We start from the raw sequence: 26,900 nt of genomic DNA on the forward strand, positions 1-26,900 counted from the left end.
GGAGGAGCCGTGCTGCTCTCTGAGAGGAAGCTAGTACCATGCTCTCCTGAGTTTTAAATGCACTTTAGAACAGCACACAACAACATTACATATGAGCGGGCGTAGGGAGGTTTGAGGTCTTCACTCACCCCGGTTCTGTTAGCCGTCAGGGCTGGGGGGCTGGGAGGAGGTGCTGGCCGTCAGACTGGGGTCTGGGATGCGGGGCCTCCCTGCTACTGCAGATAAGGAGGTGGTCCGCTTGCCTCCACCCCAGAGAGAAGGGTTACATCTCCTGGGTCTAGGTGCGGCTTGCCCCTCTGGGGGCGGGGGTACCTGGACCTGGGATATAGAGTATGTTTGGGGAGTGCGACTGTCTGTGCAGTGTCTATTTGTGTCTGTCTACACGTTGGGTGAGTGCCGAGTATTTGGTTGTGCATATGGGGGTGGGAATGCACGTCTGTGTCCGCGTGTGCCTGTTTGTCTGTGTCTGTATGTCAGGTTGGGTCTTAGACTCAACCTCTCTGGGTACATCTCAGGCCCTCTAAAGTACGGAGGCCTATCTCCCCTCACCACACTCCCTGCCGGTGGCTGATGCCCTTAGACGTTGGTGTGTTGGTGGTCCTTGTCATCTGGGGCTGGGCGCTCATGCATGTACCGGCTCACTCCTGGTGGCCGATTGGCGGGGCCGGGCGCCTGTGGCCCGGCTGGGCTCCTTCCGGGGGGTGGGATGCCCTCAGGCCTCTGGCCTCTGGGCCTGAAGCTCGGTCCTCTCTGGCACAGCTGGCTGCCGGCGGAGCCCGCGGGCACGCCACTGCAACCCCCTCTGGCCTCTGCTCCGTGGCTGCGGGGTGACCTCTCGTTTGGGGCTCTACTCAGCTCTTCCCAGGAGGGTGGCACGGTTCCCCCCCCCTTTGGTGGTCCTCCTCGGGTCCTTGTACTCTGGGGCCTCTGGATATCTGGGGCCTGGATCTCCTCCATACCTGCTTCATACCCTGGTGGACGGGGCTATGGCTCCCCACACTCCCTAGCAGATCGTTACATGGAGAAACCTTTGGAATACAAGCATGCTGATCCACACAGGTATGCACACAGGTGTACACACGGGTGTTCACAGACGCGGACTACACCTTTCTTGGCTGCTGCCTCAAAGCACATTGTGCGCTGTCTATCTTGCGTGCTGCGTACTGTAATCTACTGCTAGCTAGTTTATTGTGATGGTGCTGTTTTTATTATGTTGCTCTTTGTTGTTTGCTTTCTCTTCTGTTTTTTTTCTCCATACAGGTGATCCAGGCGTTTTGTTTGTTTGTTTGTTTGTTTTTTCCTTTCTTCCCCCCCTTCTCACCGTCTCTTCTCCCCTTTGGTTTTCTTTCTCTCCCTCTCTTTCTTTCATTCTTTCTCCCTGTCCTATCCCCCAGTCACGTCTGTCCCGTTTGTAGCAACCGAAAATAAAATAAATACATAATTATAATAAAGGTCAATCAAATGGACCAATATGGCAAGGCCATGATGATCCACTTGGTAAAATAAATCCGCTTGGCATCTTTCTTGGCCTTAAGACAACAATTCTGATGGCTAAAGATCCAAACGGGACACAAAAAAAAAAAAAAAAAAAAAAAGTAGAATGGGAGGCAGAGCCTTCAGTTTTCAGGCCCCTCTTCTGTGGAACCAGCTTCCAGTTTGGATTCAGGAGACAGACACTATCTCTACTTTCAAGATTAGGCTTAAAACTTTCCTCTTTGGTAAAGCATATAGTTAGGGCTGGACCAGGTGACCCTGAATCCTCCCTTAGTTATGCTGCAATAGACGTAGGCTGCCGGGGATTCCCATGATGCACCATTTCTTCCTCAGTCTCCTTTTTACTCCACGTGTTTACACACCGCTCTCCATTCGTTATTATGAATCACATTTCCACAACATGTCTGTGTCCTGTATCCATCCTCTCACCCCAACCGGTTAAGGCAGATTGCCACCCCTCACTGAAGCTCGTTCTGTTCAGGACACTGCTAGCATAATGGACAGGTTTGTGACGGGGCTCCCACAGAAACGCAAAGCAGAAGATAAAGCATCGCCAAATATGTTCCCCCTGCGTGGGAAGCACGCGCTGGTTTGTCCAAACCAAATGTTGAACGTTATCACACAGGAAAAAAACAACTAAACATAAAATAATTACACATGAAGATGGTTTGTTTTCCTGTTACTTAAGGCTACGTCCTCACGTACACGGGTATTTATGAAAACAGAGATTTTCCATTTTCGTTTAAAAAGAAATCTTGTCCACACAGGCAGTTTGGAAAAAATATCTCCGTCCACGTGTAAACACAAAAAAACCAAGTCAAACGCTGTCAAGAACATACCAAATCCTAAGAGTGTGGAAATGTTGTCGCAAGGATTTTCTTGTGAAACAAAGCGGGGCCTAGCAAAAAAAAAAAGTTTTCAAACCACTGGGGTGTCGAACTCCAGGCCTCAAGGGCCAGTGTCCTGCAGGTTTTAGATCTCACCCTGGATCAACACAACTGAATCACATGACTAGTTCATTACCAGGCTTCTGGAGAACTTCAAGACATGTTGAGGAGGTCATTTAGCCATTTAAATCAGCTGTGATGGATCAAGGACACATCTCAAACCTGCAGGACACCGGCTCTCAAGGCCTGGAGTTTGACACCTGTAGGCAACTGTTGTGATCTGGCATTGAATAAATAAAAGTGAATTGAATTAAATTGACAAGCAGTAAACATCAAAACAGCAGCGCAAGCAGAACAGGTCAGCTGATCACAGCCTGTAAACAATGAAAATTTCAAACTTTATCATGGGGTGATTCTCTTTTTGCGGCCACATTTCAGCTTCATAACATTTGAAAAAAAAGGAATTATGTTTTATATTTTTTTATTATTTGTTTCAATACTGACAATACTAAATATATGAAATTCATAATGGTCAAGCTCAAGGCTACGTCCTCACGTAGCCTTGAGCTACGTGAGGACGTAGCTACTGGTGAGGATCGATAAAATAGTAATTACAGGTAGTTTTACCTGTAATTACTATTTTATCGATCCTCACCAGTCCCCGGCCTCCTTTCTTCTGCCTAGCGTACAGCCTCAGGGTGCTGAACAGGGTGAAACCCTCCATGCATGGTAAGGAGCTTTCTTGTTTTTATGTCAGTGGCTTCTACTCCTACTTTGGCCAGCCTATTACCCCAGCAGGGTACCTGATCACGGTCAGGGCATAGGTGTTGATAGCCCGGATCCTGTTTTTACCTTTATCTTACTTTTATCTTACCGTTCAGCTGACTCCTCAGGACTTGCCTGACCCTCTGCAGGTACTTTGTGGTTGCAGCTTTCCTAGCAGCCTCTTCATGGTTCCCATTTGCCCGTGGGATCCCCAGGTACTTGTAGCTGTCCTTTATGTCTGCAATGTTGCCTTCTGGTAGTTCGGTCCTCTCAGTTCTGACTATCTTCCCTCTCTTTGTTAATAATTAATGATAACAATAATAATTATTGCTCTGTCTGTAGAATTTCCACCCTAATAGGTTCCCCCCAAAATTCCACCCTGACAGGATGGAATCAACCATAAATTATTTTGACTAATTTCTAACTGAATTATTCCACCATGCTTCTGAAACATGGACCATAGGATGAGCTTGACACAAACGCAGAAAGGTAAATAAACACAGAACCAGACACAGAAACACAAGGGAAGCAGGAAAAAAACAGGGATAAATAAACCAGAATGAAACCAAGAAAGTAATACGGAATAATTTTATAAATAACCAGTAGGCGTAAATACCAAGAGTGTTTTTTCCCCTTAGATAAGCTCAAGATGATACACCCACTTTAGTCTCATTGTGCCAGAGGTGTTATAGTAGATCTCACGCCTATGATGGGGGATTTCTGCACACATCACCACCACCCTTTCTAAAATTATCATTCAGCAGCATTTGTTTGTGTAATGAATACAATTGTCTTTTACGTCTATGTGTAGCTTTTTAATTTCTTTAAACAGCTGAACACTAGTTCTCCCAGATGATGCATATAACTGTTTTCAGCAGTGGATTCATCCACATCTAAAAATTCTGGATCCTTGGCTTTTAGTTAGCAGTTAGCATTAGCAGCACATCCTGTGTCCCATGTGAAAGGACCTTTATGCTGCTCACTGTGACTCACAGCAATGGTCCCGGGTCAGCCCTGACTTTGTGTTAAACTAATCCTAAAGTAATAATGGTATTTCTAACCACTGATATACCACAACTTTATCCTTTCAACAGCTGCTGAAAGTTAGGGGACCTAGCTTCTATCGGATATTTATATAGAGATCCTCCAGCTTCAAGCTGTATTACCCTTCATGGACCTGCAGTTCAAAAAAACGCCCCTCCGACAGCCAAACCCATCTGTTCTCTGACTGGATAGTTAAATTTGTGATTGGCATGACATTGACCAATCAGCTGAAAGGAAGAAAAATAGGATCAAAAACCTTGAAACTTGAGTTTCACATGTATTTTTTGGCTACGTCCACACACAAATCTTTTTTACGCCCACACAAATTCTTTTTACACATACAAATCCTGATTTACAAGTACAAAATATTTATGACCACAGTTTGAGCCCATACGTATCCAACTGCAGTCAATCCTTTATTTGTTGTCTGTTTTCTTCTAAGGCTGTAATTATACCAACAATGCATTTCTAACATGCCGGAATAGTTAGAAGTTCAGCATTTACGACAGCAGGCAAAGGTCAGTCCTTGTACAGATGACTGATCACACAAAGCCGTGTGCTGCCCCAGTGATAATGAAAAGATTCATTTGGTTCAGCTTCTCTAAAAAAAAACAACAAAAAAACTTTCAGACCTCACCTGTCTAGATGTTATCTTTTCTTCTATTGTGAAACTCTAAATATTTCATCACTGCATTTATTTCTTACAGTGCAAGTCCAAAGAGTCGCGCTGACAGATTTCTTTCTTACTCACAGCAGCTTTTTCTTTATCATGAAAGGAAAAACATTAAATATCTAAAATGCAATGGGAAATGAGTGTGATCTAGTATGTTTGTGCTACTGTAGATATAAGGAGACATGTTCATATGATTTATTTTGAAGATGTTTGCAGTGTTTTGCTTTGTGATCACCATTTTATTTGAGCGTTTTCAAACTTGAATGTCACATTTCAGTCAATCATTATGATCTCCTGTAGAGATCATAATGCTCTATAATAATTGTTGTATTCTTATTTCTGAAATGAAAAACCTTCTGTGTCCATAGGCAGTTCCTCTACAAGCTCCTCCGTTGCACATTTTGATTGTGGTGTTCCTCAAGGCTCTATCTCTGGCCACGCGATATATGGACACAGGAGTGAGACCGAACTTGACATTCATAAACAGGCATGGCAGAGGAGGGACAACATGAGACAAGACTAACTTCACAGGGACACACAAATCACAAGAAACTAGACCCAAAAGGACGGGGAAAATTTAACCACATACTGACAAAATCCTGAATGACAACATATACAAAACATGGAACTGAAATCTAAGGATAACAAACTAGAAGATTCCTCAACGTTCACAAAACTCAAAACCCTGGGTCACAGACCCAGGTACCATGACATAAACACTAACAATAACTTAAGGGTTTCCTTCCTTTAGTTGTGATACTAAAATTTAGTTTCACCGATTCACTCATTGTCCCACCTGTATGTATGTCTCCCCCTTACTGGTGTTATATGACCTTTCAGAACACTAGAGCTGCAACAAAAACAGTATAAGAAAATACAGATAAATAAAGCATTATAAAACACAAAACTGCTTATGCTTAAATTAATTCATCTGCAGTGCAAGCTGTAATCTGTGTTATCCATTATTTATGTAGTAAGACTTTTACTTGAGAAAAAGACAGAGAAAGCCGCTCGAAGACAAGATACAGCCAGACTCTGGCCTAATAGGGAGAGTCCCAGAGAGATATCGATAACAAAGATATGAACTGTTCTTCCTTCTGTGAAAACAACAAAAAGGTTTTGTTGTACATCTTGGGTTTGGTGGTTTTATTGTTCGTTAAGATCACATTACTATCATAACAAGACAAAATCATTGCATGTAGCAACAGAAAGTTCAAGGCCTATTACAAGCACTGATTTCCAAATCAAGTCATTCACATTTTTGCTTTTGGGTAACTGAAAGTTTGCTTACAGCAAAACTTCTGAGCCAGAAGTTGTGTTCGATGTATTAAAGAACACACAAAAAAGACGATGAAGAGATGCAAACGCCCTAAGCTGCAAAGCAATGAACAGCTACTCTAAAGAGGAATGGACTAAAAAAAGATAAAATCAGAAAAAGAAAACTTTAAATCGAAAAAAGTTGGTACAATGTTGCTAAATTACATCACATGTTCGACAGAAAATATTAAAAATCAAAAAAACAAACCAACAAAAAAACCACTAGGACTACAAAAAAACTTCAAAGTTACTCAAGCTCTTTGTGGTTGCTTCAAAGTAACAAACAGAAATAAGAGTGATATCTACAAAGCCACTGGAAAAAATGACGAAGAAAGACAAAGACACTACAAAGACAAACTCTTAACAATAAAAAAATGAAAATGTAACATGACTGAAGTAAACACACCTCCAACAAAGACTCACAACAATTATTTCATATACAACCCAACTGCAAAGAGATATGAACTGACCGAAAGTGACAAAATGACAGATTTGTGCAAATTTTAAGAAATGTCAAGAAATTTTAGCTGCTGAAGAAAATTCTTTGAAATCTCCACAAACATTTCTTCACGTTAATACAAAGAATAAATAAATAAAAAGCTTAAACACTTAATCTGGAGTCTTTAGGTGTTTCCTGGCACATGTTTGCCAGACTGAGTGTTGAGTAGAAGGACGCCTCAGAGTTCATATCTGTGGAGAGAGGACAGGTTCAGAAAATGTTCAAACTGAAAGCAGTGAAAGCATTTTTTCCCTTTTAATTAATTTAATACTGAAAGGTTGGCGTCAGTCTCATCTTTCAAAAGGTGTTAAAAGTAATGACACGGATGTGGTGGGGGATTTCTGCTTCTCTGTGTGAAGTCTTTTACATGGAGGCGGCAATGATCTCTGCTTCTAGACAACAATGCAGTGTTTGTTTGTGTCTAAAGCATCTGTGTGATGCTTTCATCTCAATTTGGACCAAAAGGAAGAAGGAGGCACCCTTATTAAACTTCACTGTATGATTCACCAGCAAGTTCTGTTCTCTGTTCAGACCATTCAGTCAATTTGTTCCAAAGTCCTGTACCACAGCCAGTTTCAGCAGTCCCTGCTCGACCATCAAGCTGAGTATGGAGATGTAATATGTCACAAGAATGATCAGTGAGAGACCTGCACTACAGGGATTTGGGGTTTTTTGTCCTCTGAGGAAGAAAATTGGGCAGTTTGTGGCTGAAATGGGACAACCATTGCACAAAAGGAAGGATGTGGTGGTAAACCAGCTCTATGTGCACATCAGAGCCTTCGAAACTAAGCTGCAGCTTTTCCAGCACTGCATGAGGTGCTAGAAAGTTTTCCACAGGACATTATTACTGCACAAGTGACGTGGAATGTGACAGCTATGGGACTGTGTATTGTGGAGTTTATTGATTTCAGGATATTACATCTATTGAAAAAGACACGTTTTGATTTTTTCTTCTTCCCCCTACTCCATCGACCCTGATAATGCTCCGTATCAACTGCAGCTGGAGCTCATTGAATTGCAGTGTGACAATGAGTGTAACAGCCAGCACCAATAACTCTAACTGGTTGAACTTTTACCGGCAGCTGGATGAAGGCAGTTTCCCAGTAATGTGAATATTTACAATGTGAGTTGATCTGAAAACGTCAAAGTCAACAGACTGCATGCCACCGATTAGCATAGACATTTTAGACAACACAGTAGTCCTCGTGTCTGACAAAAAGGCACAGACGGAGCAGAAAGTATACCATATAAGGCTGATGTCCAGAGAGGTGCAGAAGAAGAAACATGAGCTGATATCAGGCATCAGATGTTGCTAATATTCAGTTTCTGTGACCCACAATAAAAAGGGTTTACTGCCGGGCTGTGGCAGCCTTTGTCTCTGAGCCAGAGAGACCGAGGTCTATGGCACCATGTGAAACTAATTTTAAATTGTTACCATTTGATAAGAAACTGTGAAAACTTATAATTGGAGCAAATTCATTTTCTCTCATGAAAAAAAAGAACAACATCCTCGATTGTCATGTTGTTTGTGTCACAATGACATCACTGGATTTTCAGCTATAAAGACCCGTTGTGGATTAGGTGCTACTTAGTTGTAATGGAAAACCACTGAAACTGAGTAGATTTGAGCCCCGTCCAGTCGAGTAGGAAAAGGGCTACATGTGCCTTACACATCTCAACCACTGCTCTCAAAGACCAGATGTGTATTAAAATCCAGGGCTCAGGTTTTTCTCATTAATATCAGGATGTTACCTGTTTCTGCAGATAAAAATATCTGCAGTGATAGATTTTTCTAAAGGTACAATTTACCACTGATAACAATTTAAAGTCAAATTATGGTGTTTAGATTTTTGTATTGAACGTAAGAATAGGATTTCCCTGTAACTGTTGGTGCTGTGAACCTGTAGAAAATGATCCAGAAATCTTGTGTTTCACATGTCTTGAACTTAATCATTAACAGTTTTATTTTTTTATTGCTCAAACACATCTGATCACCGAAGCAACAATTCTTGTGCTACTGAAAATAAAATGTTAAAACATAAAGTTTATGGCTCGAAAAAGGCGAGGAGGATGTTGTGTTAGACTCTGCGTGATTTTCTGTTAATAAGTCTGACACTTGCCTTAGAGAGCTTAGTTGTGTTTGTCTGCAGTGGGCGTGTCTGGTTAGGTAATGTGGAGCAGTAAAAGCCTAATGTATGTTTTGCAGGGCCTGTCATGTAACATTGTCCCACCCTTTTTCAGATCTGTTGCTGAGCTCATTGGGGTTTTATTTACCTTCATGTTTGATGACAACACCATGTCAGTGGTTTAAGTTGGTTACTGGGTTTGTCCTGGTCACCATGGTACCACAGACAGGAGTGTGGTCATTGTGGAAAAATAATATATTTTTAAGTTGTCACATGTTAACTGAGCGTGGACAGTGTGTGTTCTCATTGTTTTATACATTTCAAGTAATGCAGAATGATGGCACTGAATGAGCAGTAACATTAGGATTCAGTTTGTGAAGATGCAGCTATTTTATTCTGTTCAGACACAAAGTGAAAATCTTGATATCTTGATATAACTTGATATTTGACCTGCAATAAAACAGGACAGGCAAAATATTTTTACTAAAGACTGTTAATTACATTTTTTATTCATGCAAACCTTTGGTGGCAGCAGGACAGTGTCTCTAAGATTTGCTGACTATTTTTATGAAATGTGTCTTTTCTTGACAATAACAGAAGAGAAACACAACACACAGCATCAGGCTTTGGATATGAAGGATTGTAGGCCATTTATTTTCATTTATGAGATTGTGAACAATAAGGGAAACACCATGTTTGTTTTTTTGTTTGTTTGTTTGTTTATAAATATACTTACATGTTTTCCATATATTATCTAACTATTGTGTTTTTTGGTTCCCACGCTCAGTCTGCATGCCTTTTTTTTTAACCCACAGGATGTTAGTTCTTCAACAGCATAAACAAAAGCCTCAAGTGTTATATAACATTTATAGGTGCCTATAAAACAGCACCTCTCCAGTCTGTGTTTACATCAGAGTAAAAGAAAAAGCAGCCGACTCCTTCAGTATAAAAGCTCTGAGCATGTCAGTTTTATCACAATAAATACAATTGGACGTCTCTGAGTGAAACAGCAGGAGCTGACTGACAGTAAAACTAGAGGGCGGAGTCTGGAGCACGTGCTAAAGTATTATGGTTGTAACTATGGTGATAACCAGTTAACCAGTAACAGTGCAGAGGTCTTCTGTTTCTAGGCAGATAACAACAACATGCACATGACTTCACACAGTCTTCAGTACATAGTGGAGGAAATGACAGAGTGAGTTTACAGTGTTTATGCTGTGAGAACTAAAGTTTAGTGCAGCTTTTTGTTTAGTTTAAAATCTCATGTGAACGCTGGTTGTTTTTATCCTCATTATTTACAGTTTTATATCACAGAGGCCTTTAAATTCAGTCAGACACAGAAGCCTGCAATAAAAGAGAGAACTGTGAGTATGTGAGTGAGTTTTTATGTTCTTACCTCTGAAAGTACGAGGTTTCACTTCCTGTGTGGCGGTAATGTCAGTGTACGAGACAGCAGGGTTCACTTTATCTGCAATACAGAACAGTTCACGTGTTACACAACAGCTGGACTCAAATCCACATAAGTGCGTTTTAGTAATAATGTGGAAGGAAACATAGAACTGCTGTTGGAAACAAAGCAAACAATGAATTTGAGAATCTGAGTCACATTTTTGAAGAACGAACGTGCGAAGAAAACAAAGCAGTGACGTGAGAACAGCAACAGATCTCTGTCAACACCAATCAACACCCATCATTAAAGTGTTAACTGTGTTTGTTTGCAGGGTTTACCCTGCATAGTGAAGCAAGACGGAATCCCTCTGCTGACATCAGACGTGTTACGTAAACCATGATTATGAAACTGTGTCACATGGGATTACTAACATTCCCAGTGACAGATCCACTGGGAGTGATCACCTGACCTGAGTGAGTTTATGACCAGTTTTTGCAAAACTGTTTTGCATGGGCTTTGCCTTACAACATAAAGCACGTTGATATAGATGGATAGATGGATCTATATCTCAAGGTGCTTTATATTGTAAGGTAAAGACGACAAACAAGAAGGGATGACCTCTCACCTTTATCATTAACACACTGAGATGGTATCATTACCACTCCCAGTGACACATCCACAGTTATCACCTGACCTCAATGATTTTATGATCAACTTATTCATTGCTAACATGTTTAGGAGCCATTCATGATTAAAATACATGTTACAGTATAGTTACTTGTGTTATTGTTCTGTTTCCTCACAGTTTCCAGCTGTGTTCACTTTATCTGCAAATTTTCATGGGTTCACACAACAGTCGGATTCAAACATGTAAATCCAGAAAACTGAACTAGTAATAAAGTAAACACACAGCTGAAAATAAGTGAACAGGATTCTTTTGACACTTAAGGTTAAAAAAAATCACTGTAGCAGGGAAAGATTAGACTGGAAGAGAGGACAGATCTACTAAGACCAGAGGAACGAGCTGTCGCTGTTTGTTCAGTGTTTACTTTGTTTGGTAAACAAGAAAGGAGTTCCCTCTGATTGCTCATGAGAAGGAATGAACTATAAATAACAGAGTCATAAAGAACTCCTATTGTTTCAGAAACTACGTCACAATAGTGTCTCCCAGTGAAGAATGCAGATAGTTGTTGCGTGACACAGTTTGTTCATGACTTTTGAACTCGACTCTCCAGCAATAAACCTGCTGTGTTATATTTAGGCTCAGATAATATTTAAAGGCGCTGCTTGAATGTGCCAAAGTGTGATTCTGAATCTTCTCTGCTGAGCTTTGAAAGAGACGTTGCAGGATCAAGCAGCACAGAACAGATGAGTAGGCCACAGGAAAAGCACAGAGAATCATTTTTTTTTCAAAATAAAACAATCTGCAGAGAGTAAATGTTCCACCTCTGAAACCATTCAGGTGATTTACAACTGTGCAAAGAACAACATGAAACTAATGATTGGCCAACAACAGTAACTTTATTTATAGATCCTTTTTCGGTTTTTCCAAACATAATTTCTTATTTTTTCATGTAAACCTTTTCACTTACACCATTTAAGAGATACAAGTATTATTTACAGATATCACCTGATATTAGTTAGATATTTTTATTAGTATTCTATGTTTCTGTAGGTTTATTCCACTTTTTGTTCAGTTTATTAGTGTTGGTTTTGTATTAACTGGTTAAAACTAAGTGGCAGTGTAAAGATTGTGTAGCTACGTTCATTTTAGAATTCTTGCACACAGTACCACAATGATGCACAACCACAATAATAGTAGCTTTGACGTGCCTATAGGTCACCAATGCATAGCTACAGTCAGATTTTGTTTGCTACTTCCTTATAAAGGCCATAACTATGCTTAAAATGCAGTTTTATGATGCATGAGTTAACCTTTTCAACAGTTCAGTATTGTAGGCACACAAATGCAGTCAAATATCATTGATGAAAGAAACAACGCTTTAAGAGTTACAATGAATAGAGAAGTGAACAGTGAATGCATCATCACTTCAACCACAAATGCATAATGCAGAGAAACTCACTATTAACAAGTCGTTCAATGTAACATCACCAAATTCATTAAAGAAGCTTTTGAGTAAAGTGAAACTGCATATGTATGTGTCCATACTGATGTAAACAGTAGATGTTCCACAGAGAACCTGCCCAGCCTTGACTTCCTGATGGATATCTTATTGATTTCATGTGTTGCACAGCATTAGTGGTTTCTCATTAACTACTTTTGATCAGGTGACAAAGGTGACCTGATAATGATTTGAAAGCTACTTTTGAGACATTTGGTTATTCTGATCTCCTGCACAATGGGGAAATCTGGGCTGAGATTAGAGGATCTGTCACAGTAGTTCATCTAGAGAACGGTGGCCACAATCTATCCATTTCCTTCCACTTATCCCTGTTAGGGTTGCGGGGCAGAGTACACCCTGAACAGAGCTAACACAACCAGATTGGTATTTACATGGGCAGTTCACAATTAACTGGCAATTGAGAATTGCCATTTAACCTAACTGCATGTCTTTGGACTGCGTGAGGAAGCTGGCGTACCCAGAAAGGCCCTGGCCAGCTGGTGGACTCAAACTCAGGACCTTTTTGCTGTGAGGCAACAGTGCAAATCACTATGCCAGCATTTATTAATTTTCAGTTAAATTAAGGTTTATTTTTATAGCATCAAAAACAAACAACAGGCACATAAAGGCACTTCATGTCGTAAGGTAAAGACGAGTCTACACTATTCAACAGTTAAATGAGTCCCACTATCAGTAAACACTTGCAACTGTGGCAAGAAAAAAAACTCCCTTTCAACAGGAAGAAAACGCCAACAGAACAAGGCTGAAGGAGGAGTGACCATGTGCTGCGATCCCAACTCTTATCACCACCAGTTATAAAGATATAATACTGAGCAGAACCGGGTTCAGCTTGTTTGTGTCCATTTGGAAAATGAATTGCTCACCCCTGCGTCCTCTGTTCCAGATTTTGTTCACAGTATTCGTCAGGTCTCTATCTTTGTCCCGCTGTTTTCTACAGATATGCTATCTCGAGCAGATTGTTGATGTATTCATAGTATTAGCCACCACACTTATGCAGATGACGAATCGTTAAATGTCTCTCTACAGTCAAACAATCCAAACAGTCACAGGAATGTTTGGAGAAATCAAAGGCTGACTGCTCAAAAAGTGTCAGGGTTACAGGATTAAGAAGGTTTGATTGAAATGACCTGGATGTATCTGTAGTGTTGCCTTTATGAAATGAACAGAGTAGGAGGAGGTAGGACCGGACTCTCATGTGAGTGCAGCAGATTTTAGTTTTTTTCTTGGGGGATGTTTTTTTTAACCGCGACCAAGAGAAAGGAATTCTACACACAGTGAAAGTAACATTGTAGCAACAGGATGTAAAATGTCATTTCTTTTTTTTATTTACATCAAAACATGCTGACCTTTGTGGCTCCTCCAGAGGCAGAGCAGCATCAGCAAAATCAGCATGAGGCAGACACCCACCACAGGAAGAATCACTCGGGGGGGAGAATCAGGCGACGAGTCAGGACTCCCTGCTTCAAAACAAAAAGACCACACATTGGCCTAAATGCAGACCCACAGGCCTTTGTATAAACGTCCAGCAGGGTTTTTTGTGCTAAACTGGGCTGAAAGCACACAGGATCTACCCTTCAGGTAGGACATCAAACAAGTGCATTTCTCATGATGTTGTAATAGTTCTTTAAAGTAAACAGTTTCTTTAGAAAAACATTCAAGTGGTTGGTGGTTGATACAAATCCATCATTTGAACTCAGTCAGCAGTTTTCCTCTCATTATTAAACAAGTCTTAAAGATTGCTAACTAACAATTTTTTATAAAGACAAACATAAAAAGGGGGATTCAGGTCTTTAAAACTTGTGCATGTTTTGGAACTGAATGAACAGTTGAAGAAGGAAAAGTCCTACCTTTACACTTTTTAACCAAACTAAACTAATGTTGTGTGGGTAAGGTGTCTGGATGTACTTATGTTCAGATTTGATCAATACTTACTGGGTAAAATTGGAAAAATAACCATATTTTGGTGGTTGCACAAAAATGCATAATAGCATCCCTCCCAGGTAACACCCTCCCACTTTAAAATGAATTACAATAGAAAGATTAGAAGCACAAAAGTAGAACTTTGTCATGTAAAACAACCATATCTGGCTTCTAGTATGAATCCATCGTGCTCACAGTAGGATGTTATAACTCTTTATGTTTTCTGCTCACCTGCAGAAACAACCACCAGCAAGCTGTCTGGTGATTCTCCAACTCCAGTGATGTTACACTTGTAGAGGCCTTCATTTGATTTGGAAACTTCGTGGATGGTCAGGTTTCCTGTAGAGCTGCTCCCAATAATATCATCATTTTTATAGAAAGTAGAAGTGAAATTGGAGGATGAGTCTGCATTGTGTCTACAGTGCAGAGTTACAGTGTCTCCCTCCATCACAGGATGGGCAGGACCTTCCAGGATCACAGAACCAGCTGAAACATAAAACTTTTAGTTCAGACTCCCCTTGCAGCATTGGGTTATGTTTCTGATGCAATCCTTGTTCTATCTACCAGTTGTTGGGTTTTTTTTTTTATTTGTTTTCTTTATTCTATTTTCTTTCTTTCTTTATTTATTTTTTGTAAGCAAGACTTGATTGGGTATTTTGCAGATAACCAATCCATGTGGAGATTTTCATTTATCTGCATTTGTAAACGGTGACCTGTGCTCTTAAAACAGATATCTGTTATCACCTGTCCTTACCCCTATTTTTTTTCTGTTAAAGGTTTGGAAAATCCAAATAAAAAAAAAATGTATAAAAACATGTGAATGTGAACCAAACCTTTTACCCAAATGCTTCACATATCAGAAGCAGCATATGGCATTGCAGCAAATAACTGGAGTCAGTTGAAGCCTGTGTAGAATAGTTCATGAGTTAAATAAAATTTATATGATTACAGTGGGACACGATCAAACTTCAGATGGTGAATGTTGTGGTTTTTGTGGTGAGTTAAAACATCCTGTTTACTTTTTGCAGACCATCACTGCTTACTTGGCACAAAAAGAGCTGCTTCTTCACGATGATGTTATTTGTAAACGTGTAGAAGCTTTTCAGGTACTTTGAGTCATTACTGGCTACAACTCATGATTTGTTGATCAAAGCTCACCTGTGACAGTGATGTTGATGGCATCAAAACACTCTCCCGTTGCAGACTCACACCAGTAAACTCCACTGTCTGTTGGATAAAGATCACTGATGTTGCAATGAGATACATTTGTTCCATTTGAGGATGAGGGACATGTTGTGTTTATGTATAAGGACGTGTTCCTCTTAACTATCCACTCTGAAGAGTTTTCCTGCTCTCCACAGCTCATGGAGACGGACTCATACTGGAAGAACTGGGATCTGTTAGGAACGACTCTGAGTGAAGCTGCAAAACAAAAAGAGAAATGATGGCAAACTTAAGTTTATGTTGTTAATGCGCTTGCAGAAAGGAGCGACCATGAAATGCTGGGCGATGCATAGACGCCTGCTTTAGATGCTGTTTCACTACGGATGTTATTTGGATTAAAATGTGTCTGTTTAGCATGTGGCTGTAATGAAACCCCGGCCTAAGGCAGAATGGCTACCTGTTTACAATGTGATGCAGTTAGCGGCTGCAGCGAGCTACAGTAGCAAACGTAGACTGGATGCAATCGAAGCTTCATGTGCCACCCACGATCTCAGATAGAGGAGCAACACATCAAACTAAATGCCGTTAGTGGGAACACATGATAGCAAAGACAGACTGCCCTTAATCTTTAACAATAAAATTCTGACTTTTGATTTTTATTAGTTATGAGTTTTTTTTACATTTTGTCCCAAAAGAAACAACAACAACAAATGAAATTAAATATGGGAAAAAAAATAGGTAACAGAAATTTTGAAAAAAGGAAATTAAACTTTAACAAAACAAAGAAACCAACAGAATGATATTGTGTGCTTAAAAAATAATTTTAAAATTTAGAAAAATACATGTGAAATGTTTTCAAACTTAAGCTTTTTTGGACAAATTTGCCATGGCAACCAGCCTAAATAGGCTTTGACGTGCAGGTTTACTGAGATTATTTGTGTGCATTGCGTGTGCATGACTGTGACTCGCCTGCATTCAAAAATCACAGTTTTGTATTGTAATTGTTTTTCTGAACTTTAAAATTTTTGACCCTGACAAATACTTACCCACACAACCTTTGAAATAATAATACTTCATGTGATCAAATCTAAACTGAGACAAGCAATCAGCTCCGAAACTAAAATGAGCGGTCAAGAAAAACCTAAATACACTTTGTAATTCTGGCAATTACTTAGTAGTTACATGCAGTAAGTTACTGAGCCGTTACTAAACAGTACAACAATCATTTGCTGTTACTTGTAGCAACCTTGTAATTACATGGCAGCTTCAAGACAACAATGAGTGCATCTTTAATTGATAAATTCTGGTTGTAACAACAAGATAACTGAAAATTTATGATATGCAGAGTAACATTTATGAGCCATTGAAAAATATAATGTATAATATAACATGTAATATACATAACATATAACATATATAACACATACATATAGATTCTGCTCATAAAGAAGAAGACAGTTAGTGCTTTTGCACTAAATGAGAGCGCTCCAACACACTTTTACTCACCAATAACAGCACACAGTGTTGCTATCTCCATGCTGCTGGTGCACTGACAGACAGGCTGATAAACCTGGGGGGTGCCGCATGCTTTCTACTTTTTGTTAACGTCACAGTGACCACAGCTTCCTGCCGTAATCATCTCCTGTTCTAAATGTGTTAAAAACTTGTTTGTGCAGGATGTGTCTTTTTCTGACACCTCAAATGTCAAAGTGTGTGTAAATATGTGAACGTGGTCCTGTTTTGCTTTGTTGTGTGTTTGTTCTGTCCTGCCTTTACTCTTTGAACATGGTTTGAATAAATATGTGCCAAACGCATCTAGTCACGTGATAACCAAGAGCTCATCCAAATGTGATTTGTGAAGAAAACTGAAGGGAAGTGATTTTTAAAATTTTCTTTAATGGATAAAAATCAACTGGACCATAAATGTATTTTATTTTTGTTTGTTTTTTGTTGGATAATTGTTAGTTTTTGATTAAATTTAGTGTCAAGAGCCATTTCAGATGGAAACCCACAAAGATGTGCAAGGATTAAACATACACAGCAACAGATCATAGAAAGTGAACAGTGGGACATATATAAACACCAAGGACTAATTAGGGAATGACTGGAGGTGAATGAGACACAAGTTAGAATAATTACACACAGATCAAAATCAGGAGCAGAAGATCATAAGGAACGCGGAAAAACTAACGTAAGACATGAAAGAAGACTAACCTCTAAAGTGGAACAGGAAATAAACATCTAACACTGGAGAAGACATGATACCTCATGGTAAAAGTACTTAGTCACAGAGGGAACTAAAAACACTAGAAGAAACAGTGAATTCAAACAGGATAAAACAAAAAACAAACCGGAATTCAAAAGTTTAAACATGTAAAAGTTCAGAGGCCCTGACTGCTGATGCTTCAAAGAGCAGCGGGATGTCGGGGCGGAGCAGAGAAGCAGGCCCTGTGCTTATCTCATGCTAAGGCTGCACAGCAACAGATGCTGAGTCGGCACCAATGGGCTCGGGAACAGCAGGCCTCCACACGTTCAGGGCCAGGCTAAGATGGTGGAGAGGTTGTGGCATGCCGGCAGTGGGCAAGGAGAGATGACAGCCTATGTCATGAACTGGGGAGATGGGCTAAAAGGAGGCCGACTCAGAGTCTGGAAGTGAAGATGCTGGCTCTTCTTCTCTATCTTCTTTTTGGTTATCCCTGCCATCGTCCTCTGTCACACTGTGTGTCCTTCTTCACAGCATCCATGAATCTTCTCTATCCATTATCACTCCTCTGCACCCAAACTCCATTTAAAACTAATCAGGAACAAGAATTAAAATAATGAACCTGAAACTAAAGTTCAATGTTACACAAATTTGTAACAGAGAATCGGAAAAGCCTGAAACTCAAATGCAACACAAAAACCCTCAAACCACGATGCAAATATGTGAAAATGAGTCTTTGTCTCCTGATCGTAGACTGCGGGCTGTAATCAGTGATCGATGCACTGTGTCAGGTTCAGACTGATGTTCTCTCTTTCAAGAGTGCAGCTGCACATTTTTATCACTTCATCACAGGAGCTGTGCCATTATTTGCTAACTCAGCACTGCTTCAGAGCTGCTTGCACATCAAAACTATCAGGATGTCACAGTTGCCAGCATGGCTGCAGTTCACCAAAGGTGCTGGTATTCTGCTGAAAGCACTTTTAGTAGAACAGCTCACCTTCATAGAGATGTCTGATGTTTCATACTCCTGTAAAATAGATAAAATAGAAATAAATATCGTCAAATAATCGAGATCTCAATTTCAGTGAAAATTCAATTCAATTCAATTCAATTTTATTTATATAGCGCCAAATCACAACAAAAGTCGCCTCAAGGCGCTTCATAGATACAGAGAAAAACCCAACAATCATATGACCCCCTATGAGCAAGCACTTTGGCGACAGTGGGAAGGAAAAACTCCCTTTTAACAGGAAGAAACCTCCGGCAGAACCAGGCTCAGGGAGGGGCGGGGCCATCTGCTGCGACCGGTTGGGGTGAGAGAAGGAAGACAGGATAAAAGACATGCTGTGGAAGAGAGACAGAGATTAATAACAGATATGATTCAATGCAGAGAGGTCTATTAACACATAGTGAGTGAGAAAGGTGACTGGAAAGGAAAAACTCAATGCATCATGGGAATCCCTGGCAGCCTACGTCTATTGCAGCATAACTAAGGGAGGATTCAGGGTCACCTGGTCCAGCCCTAATTATATGCTTTAGCAAAAAGGAAAGTTTTAAGCCTAATCTTAAAAGTAGAGATAGTTTCTGTCTCCTGAATCCAAACTGGAAGCTGGTTCCACAGAAGAGGGGCCTGAAAACTGAAGGCTCTGCCTCCCATTCTACTTTTAAATACTCTAGGAACAACAAGTAGGCCTGCAGAGCGAGAGCGAAGTGCTCTAATAGGGTGATATGGTACTACAAGGTCATTAAGATAAGACGGGGCCTGATTATTTAAGACCTTGTATGTGAGGAGCAGGATTTTGAATTCAATTCTGGATTTAACAGGAAGCCAATGAAGGGAAGCCAAAACAGGAGAAATATGCTGTCTCTTTCTAGTCCCTGTCAGGACTCTTGCTGCAGCATTTTGGATTAGCTGAAGGCTTTTCAGTGAGTTTTTTGGACATCCTGATAATAATGAATTACAGTAGTCCAGCCTGGAAGTAATTCGTGATTATCATTTTTGCCATAATCGAGCAGCCCTAACTACATCCATGAATCTTCTCTGTGTTTGTACCTAATTGAGCCCTCAAAAGACCGTCTACTACAAGCCTCATTCACACACACATTCATACAGCACATTTATCAACCACATAAAACACAGCTTTCACTCATCACTATGGCTGAGTTGCTTCTGTGCAAAGATTCTTAGGCTTGTTGAGTCTTGCTGAAACTGCTGCTGGTGGTTGGGTCGCCTGAATGATTTGGGAGTTTTCCCAAAATCTCTGATGTTACTTTTCCATCCTTTGTCTCCCCATCAGAAGGTGATGGAGCATGTGATCCTTCGTGATGTATGGTTCATGAGCCAAGAATAATTGTGTGATCTGTGAAAAGCAGAGTTTATGGAAAAAACAACTGCACTCTAATGTAGCCTAACTTTAGTGTGCTGCTGACTTTGTAACATGGTGCATCATGATCACATTTTGAATGGTTAATGAGCACAAAGGTGGATCTATTGGCACAGATGGACGGCCACTGATAGTCCACATTAGAATGAAAATAACAAACAGTGCTTTTGTCCATCATATCCAATCAGAAACATAAGAAGGGACCGGATGTTATTCTTCAGAGCATTTGTGCTGAGAAGTGAGCAGACAAATGTTTGCATTTTCCGCTCTTCTCTTCCAGTGAATTTATCCTCAAAACATTGTTTCTGGTAAAGCTAAAAGCCGTGCCAATAATTTCCTCTAACTAATGGCATGTCACCATTTTTAATGATGTTTTTTTGTTCTGCCAGGAAGGCCAAATATCCGAGTATTTCCAGATTTTGTGCTGGCTAGTCATGAGTCATTACTCGTAAAATCCATTACACCCGATTGCTGGATATCACTCCGGGAAACTGGTCTGCACTAAAAACCTCCTTGCAATTGTTAAAGTAGCTAGCAGATGCTATGGTTGCTGGATTTTGTATGGAAGATGCTGATTTGTTTTTTTAATGAAACTTGAAAAGCATTCACCTCCTAAATAACGTTTATGCATGTGTTCAGTACAGAAGATTAGAAGGAGATCATGTTCTCTCATCGGTCTGCTTCCCCAGGCGTTTCTCTGTTAGTATATTCTTTCCATCATTCCCACTCTCCCACGCTGTAAGACTCAATACGACATCATTACTCGAGTCCAGTCGTCTTTCATTATGTTTAATTACTTCTAATGATCTCTCCTTATTGAAGCAAAAGTTATATCAACACATTTTTACAATATGAGACTTTTATTTCCAAGGTGAGGATTTCCAAATCAATCACAAAGGAGGCGTTCAGTGTGGAATCAACTTTACAGCTAATTTCACCTACAAACAGCAAGCAGACTCCATCAACCATGCCTAACTAGTCTGGGAATGATCACTTTTCCATATAGACTGGTGGTTTCCAAGCAGTCTCCACCCAGTCCCTATGTGGTGGAGGCCTTAGGATTGAGCTTTTCTGTTGTGGTTGCAGCTGTGCCTCTTATCTATTCAGCAAGCACCAAAATCAGACAATAAAGCTCATGTCTCATTTTACCATTAAATGCTTTTGAGCTGGAGACATCATCACAGCCAGACACATGAATCATACATGCTTTCAAGACTAAAAATTCCCCTGGTCTGTAATTCCACACAAACCTGCAGTACCTCTATGGTCCAACAGGGGGCTGTTGGCCCAGCATTTGGAATCACTTGTGTTTCTCGGTCAGGGAGAACAAATGCAGTTGTCATGTCCATTGAATCCATTGGCGATTTCCTCTCATTTCTATATTATCAATGTGCCTGAGAGAACAGCTGTCACTGTGTGCATGTATGAACTTTTGCATTAGACACGTTTTATGGTGTTGACTTGTTCTGTCATATGGATGCAGTAAATGAGCAGCCTAACAGCATGAGCTCTAAAGAGAAGGTATCTATTTACACGTGAAGTAGAGGGCGAGAGGTTTAGTGAAGACATTGTTGTTTCTATATCAAATAATAAATCACTGCTCAATTCCACCTTACTTATACCACAGCATGTATTAAGAATATCATATAAGAATTATGTGACTAATTTGACAGCCGCTTAAACAATTTAGAGATTTAAACTTGTGCTGTCAGTGTTAATCTCGTTAATACGACGTTAATGGCATACCCGCGTTAATGTGGCAAATCTATGATGAGTTAACGCAGATCGACCTGTATAAGGGGTTACTTAGCATTAGCACTTTAATGCGGCTTAGATGTGTTAACGTCACGACTAACGCAATCAACAACTAAACCATCTGGAGCGCAGTGTGAAAATCCCTTGAATGTCTCTATCAGCGCATTTTTAGCAGTTTTTTCCAAAGTTTGTCAATTCTGCGCTCCAGATGGGTTGAACGTGTTTAAAAATTTAATAGGGTTGGCCATGTTAATGTGGATATGCCGTTAACGTCGTATTAACGTGATGAACGTGATGAACACCGACAGCACAAATTTAAACATTTTCCAGAAGAACATTCAGCTGATTTAAAGGAAAATCAACTGCTATGTTGCAAACAGGAGGCTCCAAAGAAGCAGGTTTGTCTGAATGAACTCAAGATTAAATTTCACCAACTGTCCACGCACCAGATGGTCCATCTGTTTTTCTGTTGTTACGAGTACAATGAAAGATCAAAGCAGGCACTGTGTTTACGCAGCAGTTCCACAGTACAAAATGACCCCATGGTGTATTATTGCTGACAGACTGAATCAACTGTACAGTCTAGAGATGGCACGATACCACTTTTTTATGTCCGATACCGATACCGATATCATAAATTTGGATATCTGCCGATACCGATATGAATCCGATATAGTGTATTTTTTAATCAATAAAACGTTTTTTTAATATCTTGCTGCATTTTGTATAAGTTTACACTCAAGTTTAAATAAATAACAACACTAAAGCTATTCTGTTATACCTGTATGTAAAAAATACACTGCGCCCAAAATATTTCATAGTTCAGCAAAACCAATCAATCTAATAAACTTAAACCTACTCAATCCTTCCTATTCTGGTATTTTAAAGAGTACTTAGCAGAAATATTAAGCAACCTAACTAATAGGGTTGCAAACTCCCAGCAAAAAAAAATAGGGAACCACCCTCCACCTCATGATGCTTAATCGATGTAATCAAATTTAATTTGATGCAGGGGGAAAAATGCACAGAAATAAATTATTTTTCAAGAATAATTAAATAGATTCAACATCTTTCTTCAACAGAATTGCAGACTGCACAGATGGTATCTTCCCAAAGGAAAAAGTAGTATAGCTTACTAGGGTATATTAGACTTAACAGTTACTATATACAGTAAAGGACTACTATATATTTTACATCAGATTAAAACTTTGGGTGTAAGATTCAGATAATTATTTATTAAAAGCTAGACATTTTAAATGAGAATAAGAAAGAAAAGTATGTCTTTGTGCCCCCTTTTCCCTGTTCATGCCCTATCGGCCCCCCTGGCTAAACTTTGCTAGATCCGCCCCTGCACAGTTACCAGCTGCGTAGAAAAAGATCCTGGTGTAGAAAGTAATATTAAATAAATTCTAACAACAGCTTATCAAGCTTAATAGTGCTGCTGTTGTTCAGCCGCTGGTTTCCTCTTTCTGGTGAGAAGTGGGCCAAAAACTAAGAAGAGAGACGGACTCGCGACAGAAAAGCCGATCAGCTGATCATTAAGCAGTTTCAGGATTGAAGTAGCAGCAGGAGAGAGAGAGAGAGAGAGAGGCAGTCGCTCCATATATCGGTTGTTAAGCTTAACGCTAAAATGCTTTACAAACATTCAGAGATTAACTTACACACTTGCTTTACTTATCTCTGGGATAACTTCCTCGGAGATGAAATGCTGGTTTGGTAGCGAAGCTACAAATACACACAGCCGCTCTATCACGTGATGCATACTGCTGCCACGTGCTAGGTTATGAGCCGAGTTACGCCGTGTAGCAAGTTTTGTGAGGTGCTTTTTTGATATTTAATGGATCGGATTACATTTTTTATTTCTCGCCGATATCCGATCCAGTAATTTGGGTCAGTATCGGACTGATACCGATACGTAATATCGGATCGGTCCATCTCTAGTACAGTCCATCTAATGTGTGAACATTAACAGTTGTTGTTGATGTGCTTTTAGCATTTTACATGTGATTATTTGTGATTTCAAAAAGAATTTTTTTCAGTTTTCTTTTCACAGCATCAAATCAGAACAACAGTCGGTTGAGGCTTTAAAGAGCTCTGTTCACCCTGAAAGCCGCTACCGGAAAGTTTGAATAAATTTTCCTATCACGCTTCAGTTTAACGTCTGCTTTGCTTCCCTGCACTGGCCGTTGTGGACTTCAACCTTTAACACAAACGGTCAGATGAAATTTGAGCTAGCATTGCAGTTTGTTTAAAACATGATCCTTTTGTGTAGCAGTGAAAGCTAAAGTTGTCCAGTTTTTATCCAGCTTCAGCTTTTAGCTGTGCCTGCTATCAAATGCTCAAACACCACTGCCAAAGTTCTCCTCTGCAGAGCTCTTGATTTCATGCAGCACTCAACCCTCAGGTGGATGCCAGCGCTCTGGAGGCGGTGGTGCATTGAGATGTGTTACTTCTCAAAAAAAGGTACAAAAAACCCCCCCAAAAAACAGCTGCATTGCCGCACAGCTGAAAGCTGAATAAAGGCCTTATCCTTACACTTCAAAATGTTCATGCTAATCGTATGTTGGCTTCTCAGTCGTCCTCCAAAGTCCTTTCATGTATTTGACTCAGATGCAAAAACACCAGCCAATGCCTCACGTGCTAAAATTTCCTGTGATATAAAGTCGGAGCTCTCTCTGCTCCCTCAAACATGTTTGGTGGTGAGACAGGTCGACACTGCTGAATGGCTGATTTGACAACTGTGTGTGTGACAGTAGCAGCGTTTTAACCTCCAGCTAATCTCCACCTCGCCCCTGTCTGATTTGATAGCGCTGAGTGGTCACAAATTGGGGTGAAACACCTCTCGCTATGTCTAAGTCACTCCAGCCATGAACATAAAGGCTTCAACTCAATAAGAAGCCCATTTACCACCCACAACCGTGCTGTTTTCAAAGTCACTTAAATCACCTTCTGATACTCACTTTAACTTCATTAGGTCTATCCTGCTTCTCACAGGCCTGTATAGGAAAAAACTATGTAATGTATGACTACTCAGACTTACAGGATATGACTACGATGAAATAAAAATATTACTCATGGCAGTTCAGCCATGACCGCTAACTTCAGCTGTTTCCTTATAACAGCTGTTGCTGCCACATGTTTTGATTTGTTAATGGTTCACATCAGATGACCTTCCTGATGCAAAACAAAAGAAGACATGTGTCTTCGGTTATTAACTTTTTGCTTGCTAAACAAATATTCAGATCTTAATCTTGGTCTTCAATGTCATCTTTCTCCTTCAGCTCAGCTCTCCCTCGCTACAAGCCTGCACCAAGTTCTACACATGGTTTGATTGACTGAACAACACACATGCGAAGAAAGACATTCCCCCCCACCACCAACCAGACCATTTCTCTGCCTGCGTGAGAAGAACTTTCATCAAGGTCAACCCACGGAAAGCTGCTGGACCAACACCCCAGGTGGTGTTCTGAGAAACTGTGCTGATCAGCTGGCTCATTGCTGAGCCAGGTGATCGCCCCAGCTTGCTTCAAGTCCACCACCATCATCCCAGTGCATCCTCAGTATCCTGCCTGAACGACTACCATCCCATTGCCCTGACCCCCATCATTATGCAGTGCTTTGAGAGACTTGTCATGGCACATGTGAAGAGCAACCTCCCCCACTCACTGGATCCACTGCAGTTTGCATACCAGCCGAACAGGTTGACCGAGGATGCCATTTCTATTGTGCTTCAGCTCTCCCTCTCCCACCTGGACAGGAAAGACGCCTATGTCAGAATGCTGTTCATAGACTTTAGCTCAGCAGTCAACACCATTAGTTTGAGAAACTCAGCAAACTGAGCACCTCTCTCTGCAACTAGATACTAGATTTCCTGTCAGAGAGGCCTCAGTCCATCCGAATCGGCAGCAACATCTCCAGAGCCATCAGGCTGAGCACCGGAGCTCCGCAGGGCTGTGTTCTCGGCCCACTGTTGTTCACTCTCCTGACACACGACTGCACTGCCCTACACAGCTCTAACCACATCATCAAGTTCACCCGATCTTCCAGACTGCGAGATATCTTATTTCCAACAAGCTATCAGACTCTTGCACTCACTACCGGCTCCGCCAGTAAAACCGAGTGGAAATGCACTAGTTATGGAGGGAAAGCCAGGGAACATTTCTGTGCCCTGAACATTGAACTGCAGCTGTAGGAACATGTCCATATTACTGACTGAGGGAGTCATCACTGTTGCTGCTGTCTGAATCCAGTTTGAGTCAGTACACAGTCTGGATTCCTTTATCAGCTGATGCGGCGCTCATCCAAATGACTGTGGCTGTCATAAATGGATGAGCATAATTATAATTCTGTTACACTGAATGAGGCAAAACTGAGGTGTACTGATTAAAGTGCACATATTTCTTTAAGACATCTCTGGCTGGTCTTAATTTGTATTAATAAATGGTCATTAAGTGTTGATGTTTTAAGAATCAGCTTAAATGTCTTTACACTAACAGAAAGGGGGAAGTTTCTTTCTTTCTTTCTTTCTTTCTTTAACCAGGAAAGTTTGAGTTTTTAAAACTCCCTTCCTCAAGAGAGGCCAGTAACCACTGCTGTCTGAAATAACTGCACTAAGTCATTTAAAATGACATTAAGTTCCTTTAAGGTGATTTTGCCACTGATTCCAAGAGGACGGAGCTGAAAATCGGAACGCATTTTTTTCGAAATCAGTGCGAACTTTAGGGACAAACAGAAGAAATGAGTGTTGGGACCAAAAACAATAGTTTATCACACTTCTTTGATGAATGTAATTCAGTAAGTTAGATGGGTGCAGACCAAAAAAAAAGAGTTTTACATCTATGAAATAACAAAGGCCATTCAACCCAAGCATACAGTGATGGGTAAGAGTTGGAAAAATGTTTCAATAGAGAAACAGATATATAGACCACATCACTGCCAGTAACTATCATTTTATTATTTACTGGGGTTATAAAAGAGGAAATGTCAGATTTTCTGTCTACAACTTCAAAAATTTGCTCATAAAAGCTTTTTATTTGTTTTATGTTGTCATTGTCAAAGGAGCTTGCAAAGAAAAGCGTCTGGATTTCTTTAAGTTACTTGAAGACGTTTCACCTCTCATCCGAGAAGCTTCTTCA

The 26,900-nt window shown here is 40.4% G+C and overlaps 1 protein-coding gene across 4 annotated transcripts; it reads right to left on the reverse strand.

Annotated features, from left to right (window-relative positions):
- Window positions 1–4,753: 4,753 nt before the first annotated feature.
- LOC146390205 (uncharacterized) lies at window positions 4,754–16,976 on the reverse strand. 4 transcript variants are annotated; one of them, XM_084923240.1, is made up of 6 exons: window positions 16,930–16,976; window positions 15,418–15,681; window positions 14,491–14,745; window positions 13,686–13,796; window positions 10,202–10,273; window positions 4,754–6,870 (listed from the first exon to the last, which is right to left on the reverse strand). In XM_084923240.1, the coding sequence occupies exons 1-6, from the start codon at window positions 16,958–16,960 to the stop codon at window positions 6,782–6,784; spliced, it is 822 nt and encodes a 273-aa protein (XP_084779366.1). In that variant the 5' UTR covers window positions 16,961–16,976; the 3' UTR covers window positions 4,754–6,781. The 4 variants fall into 4 exon arrangements, with proteins under 4 accessions (XP_084779366.1, XP_084779365.1, XP_084779364.1 ...); XM_084923239.1 differs by having other exon boundaries at window positions 13,686–13,799; XM_084923238.1 differs by lacking the exon at window positions 4,754–6,870 and having other exon boundaries at window positions 6,887–10,273.
- Window positions 16,977–26,900: the final 9,924 nt, after the last annotated feature.

The sequence above is a fragment of the Perissodus microlepis genome, chromosome 3 (assembly GCF_051167445.1).
Source record: "Perissodus microlepis isolate ML-2025 ecotype Zambia chromosome 3, ASM5116744v1, whole genome shotgun sequence".
In the NCBI taxonomy this organism is placed as follows: Eukaryota; Metazoa; Chordata; class Actinopteri; order Cichliformes; family Cichlidae; genus Perissodus; species Perissodus microlepis.

Excerpts from the sequence above, each read along its gene's own strand:
- LOC146390205 (XM_084923237.1), bottom strand. The coding sequence starts at position 16,960 with ATGGAGATAGCAACACTGTGTGCTGTTATTG. Across the intron at positions 14,746-15,417 it reads CATCAACATCACTGTCACAG|CTGGTTCTGTGATCCTGGAA; the intron begins GTGAGCTTTGAT and ends TTTATGTTTCAG. Across the intron at positions 10,274-13,685 it reads CCTCTGGAGGAGCCACAAAG|ATAAAGTGAACCCTGCTGTC; the intron begins GTCAGCATGTTT and ends TCTGTATTGCAG.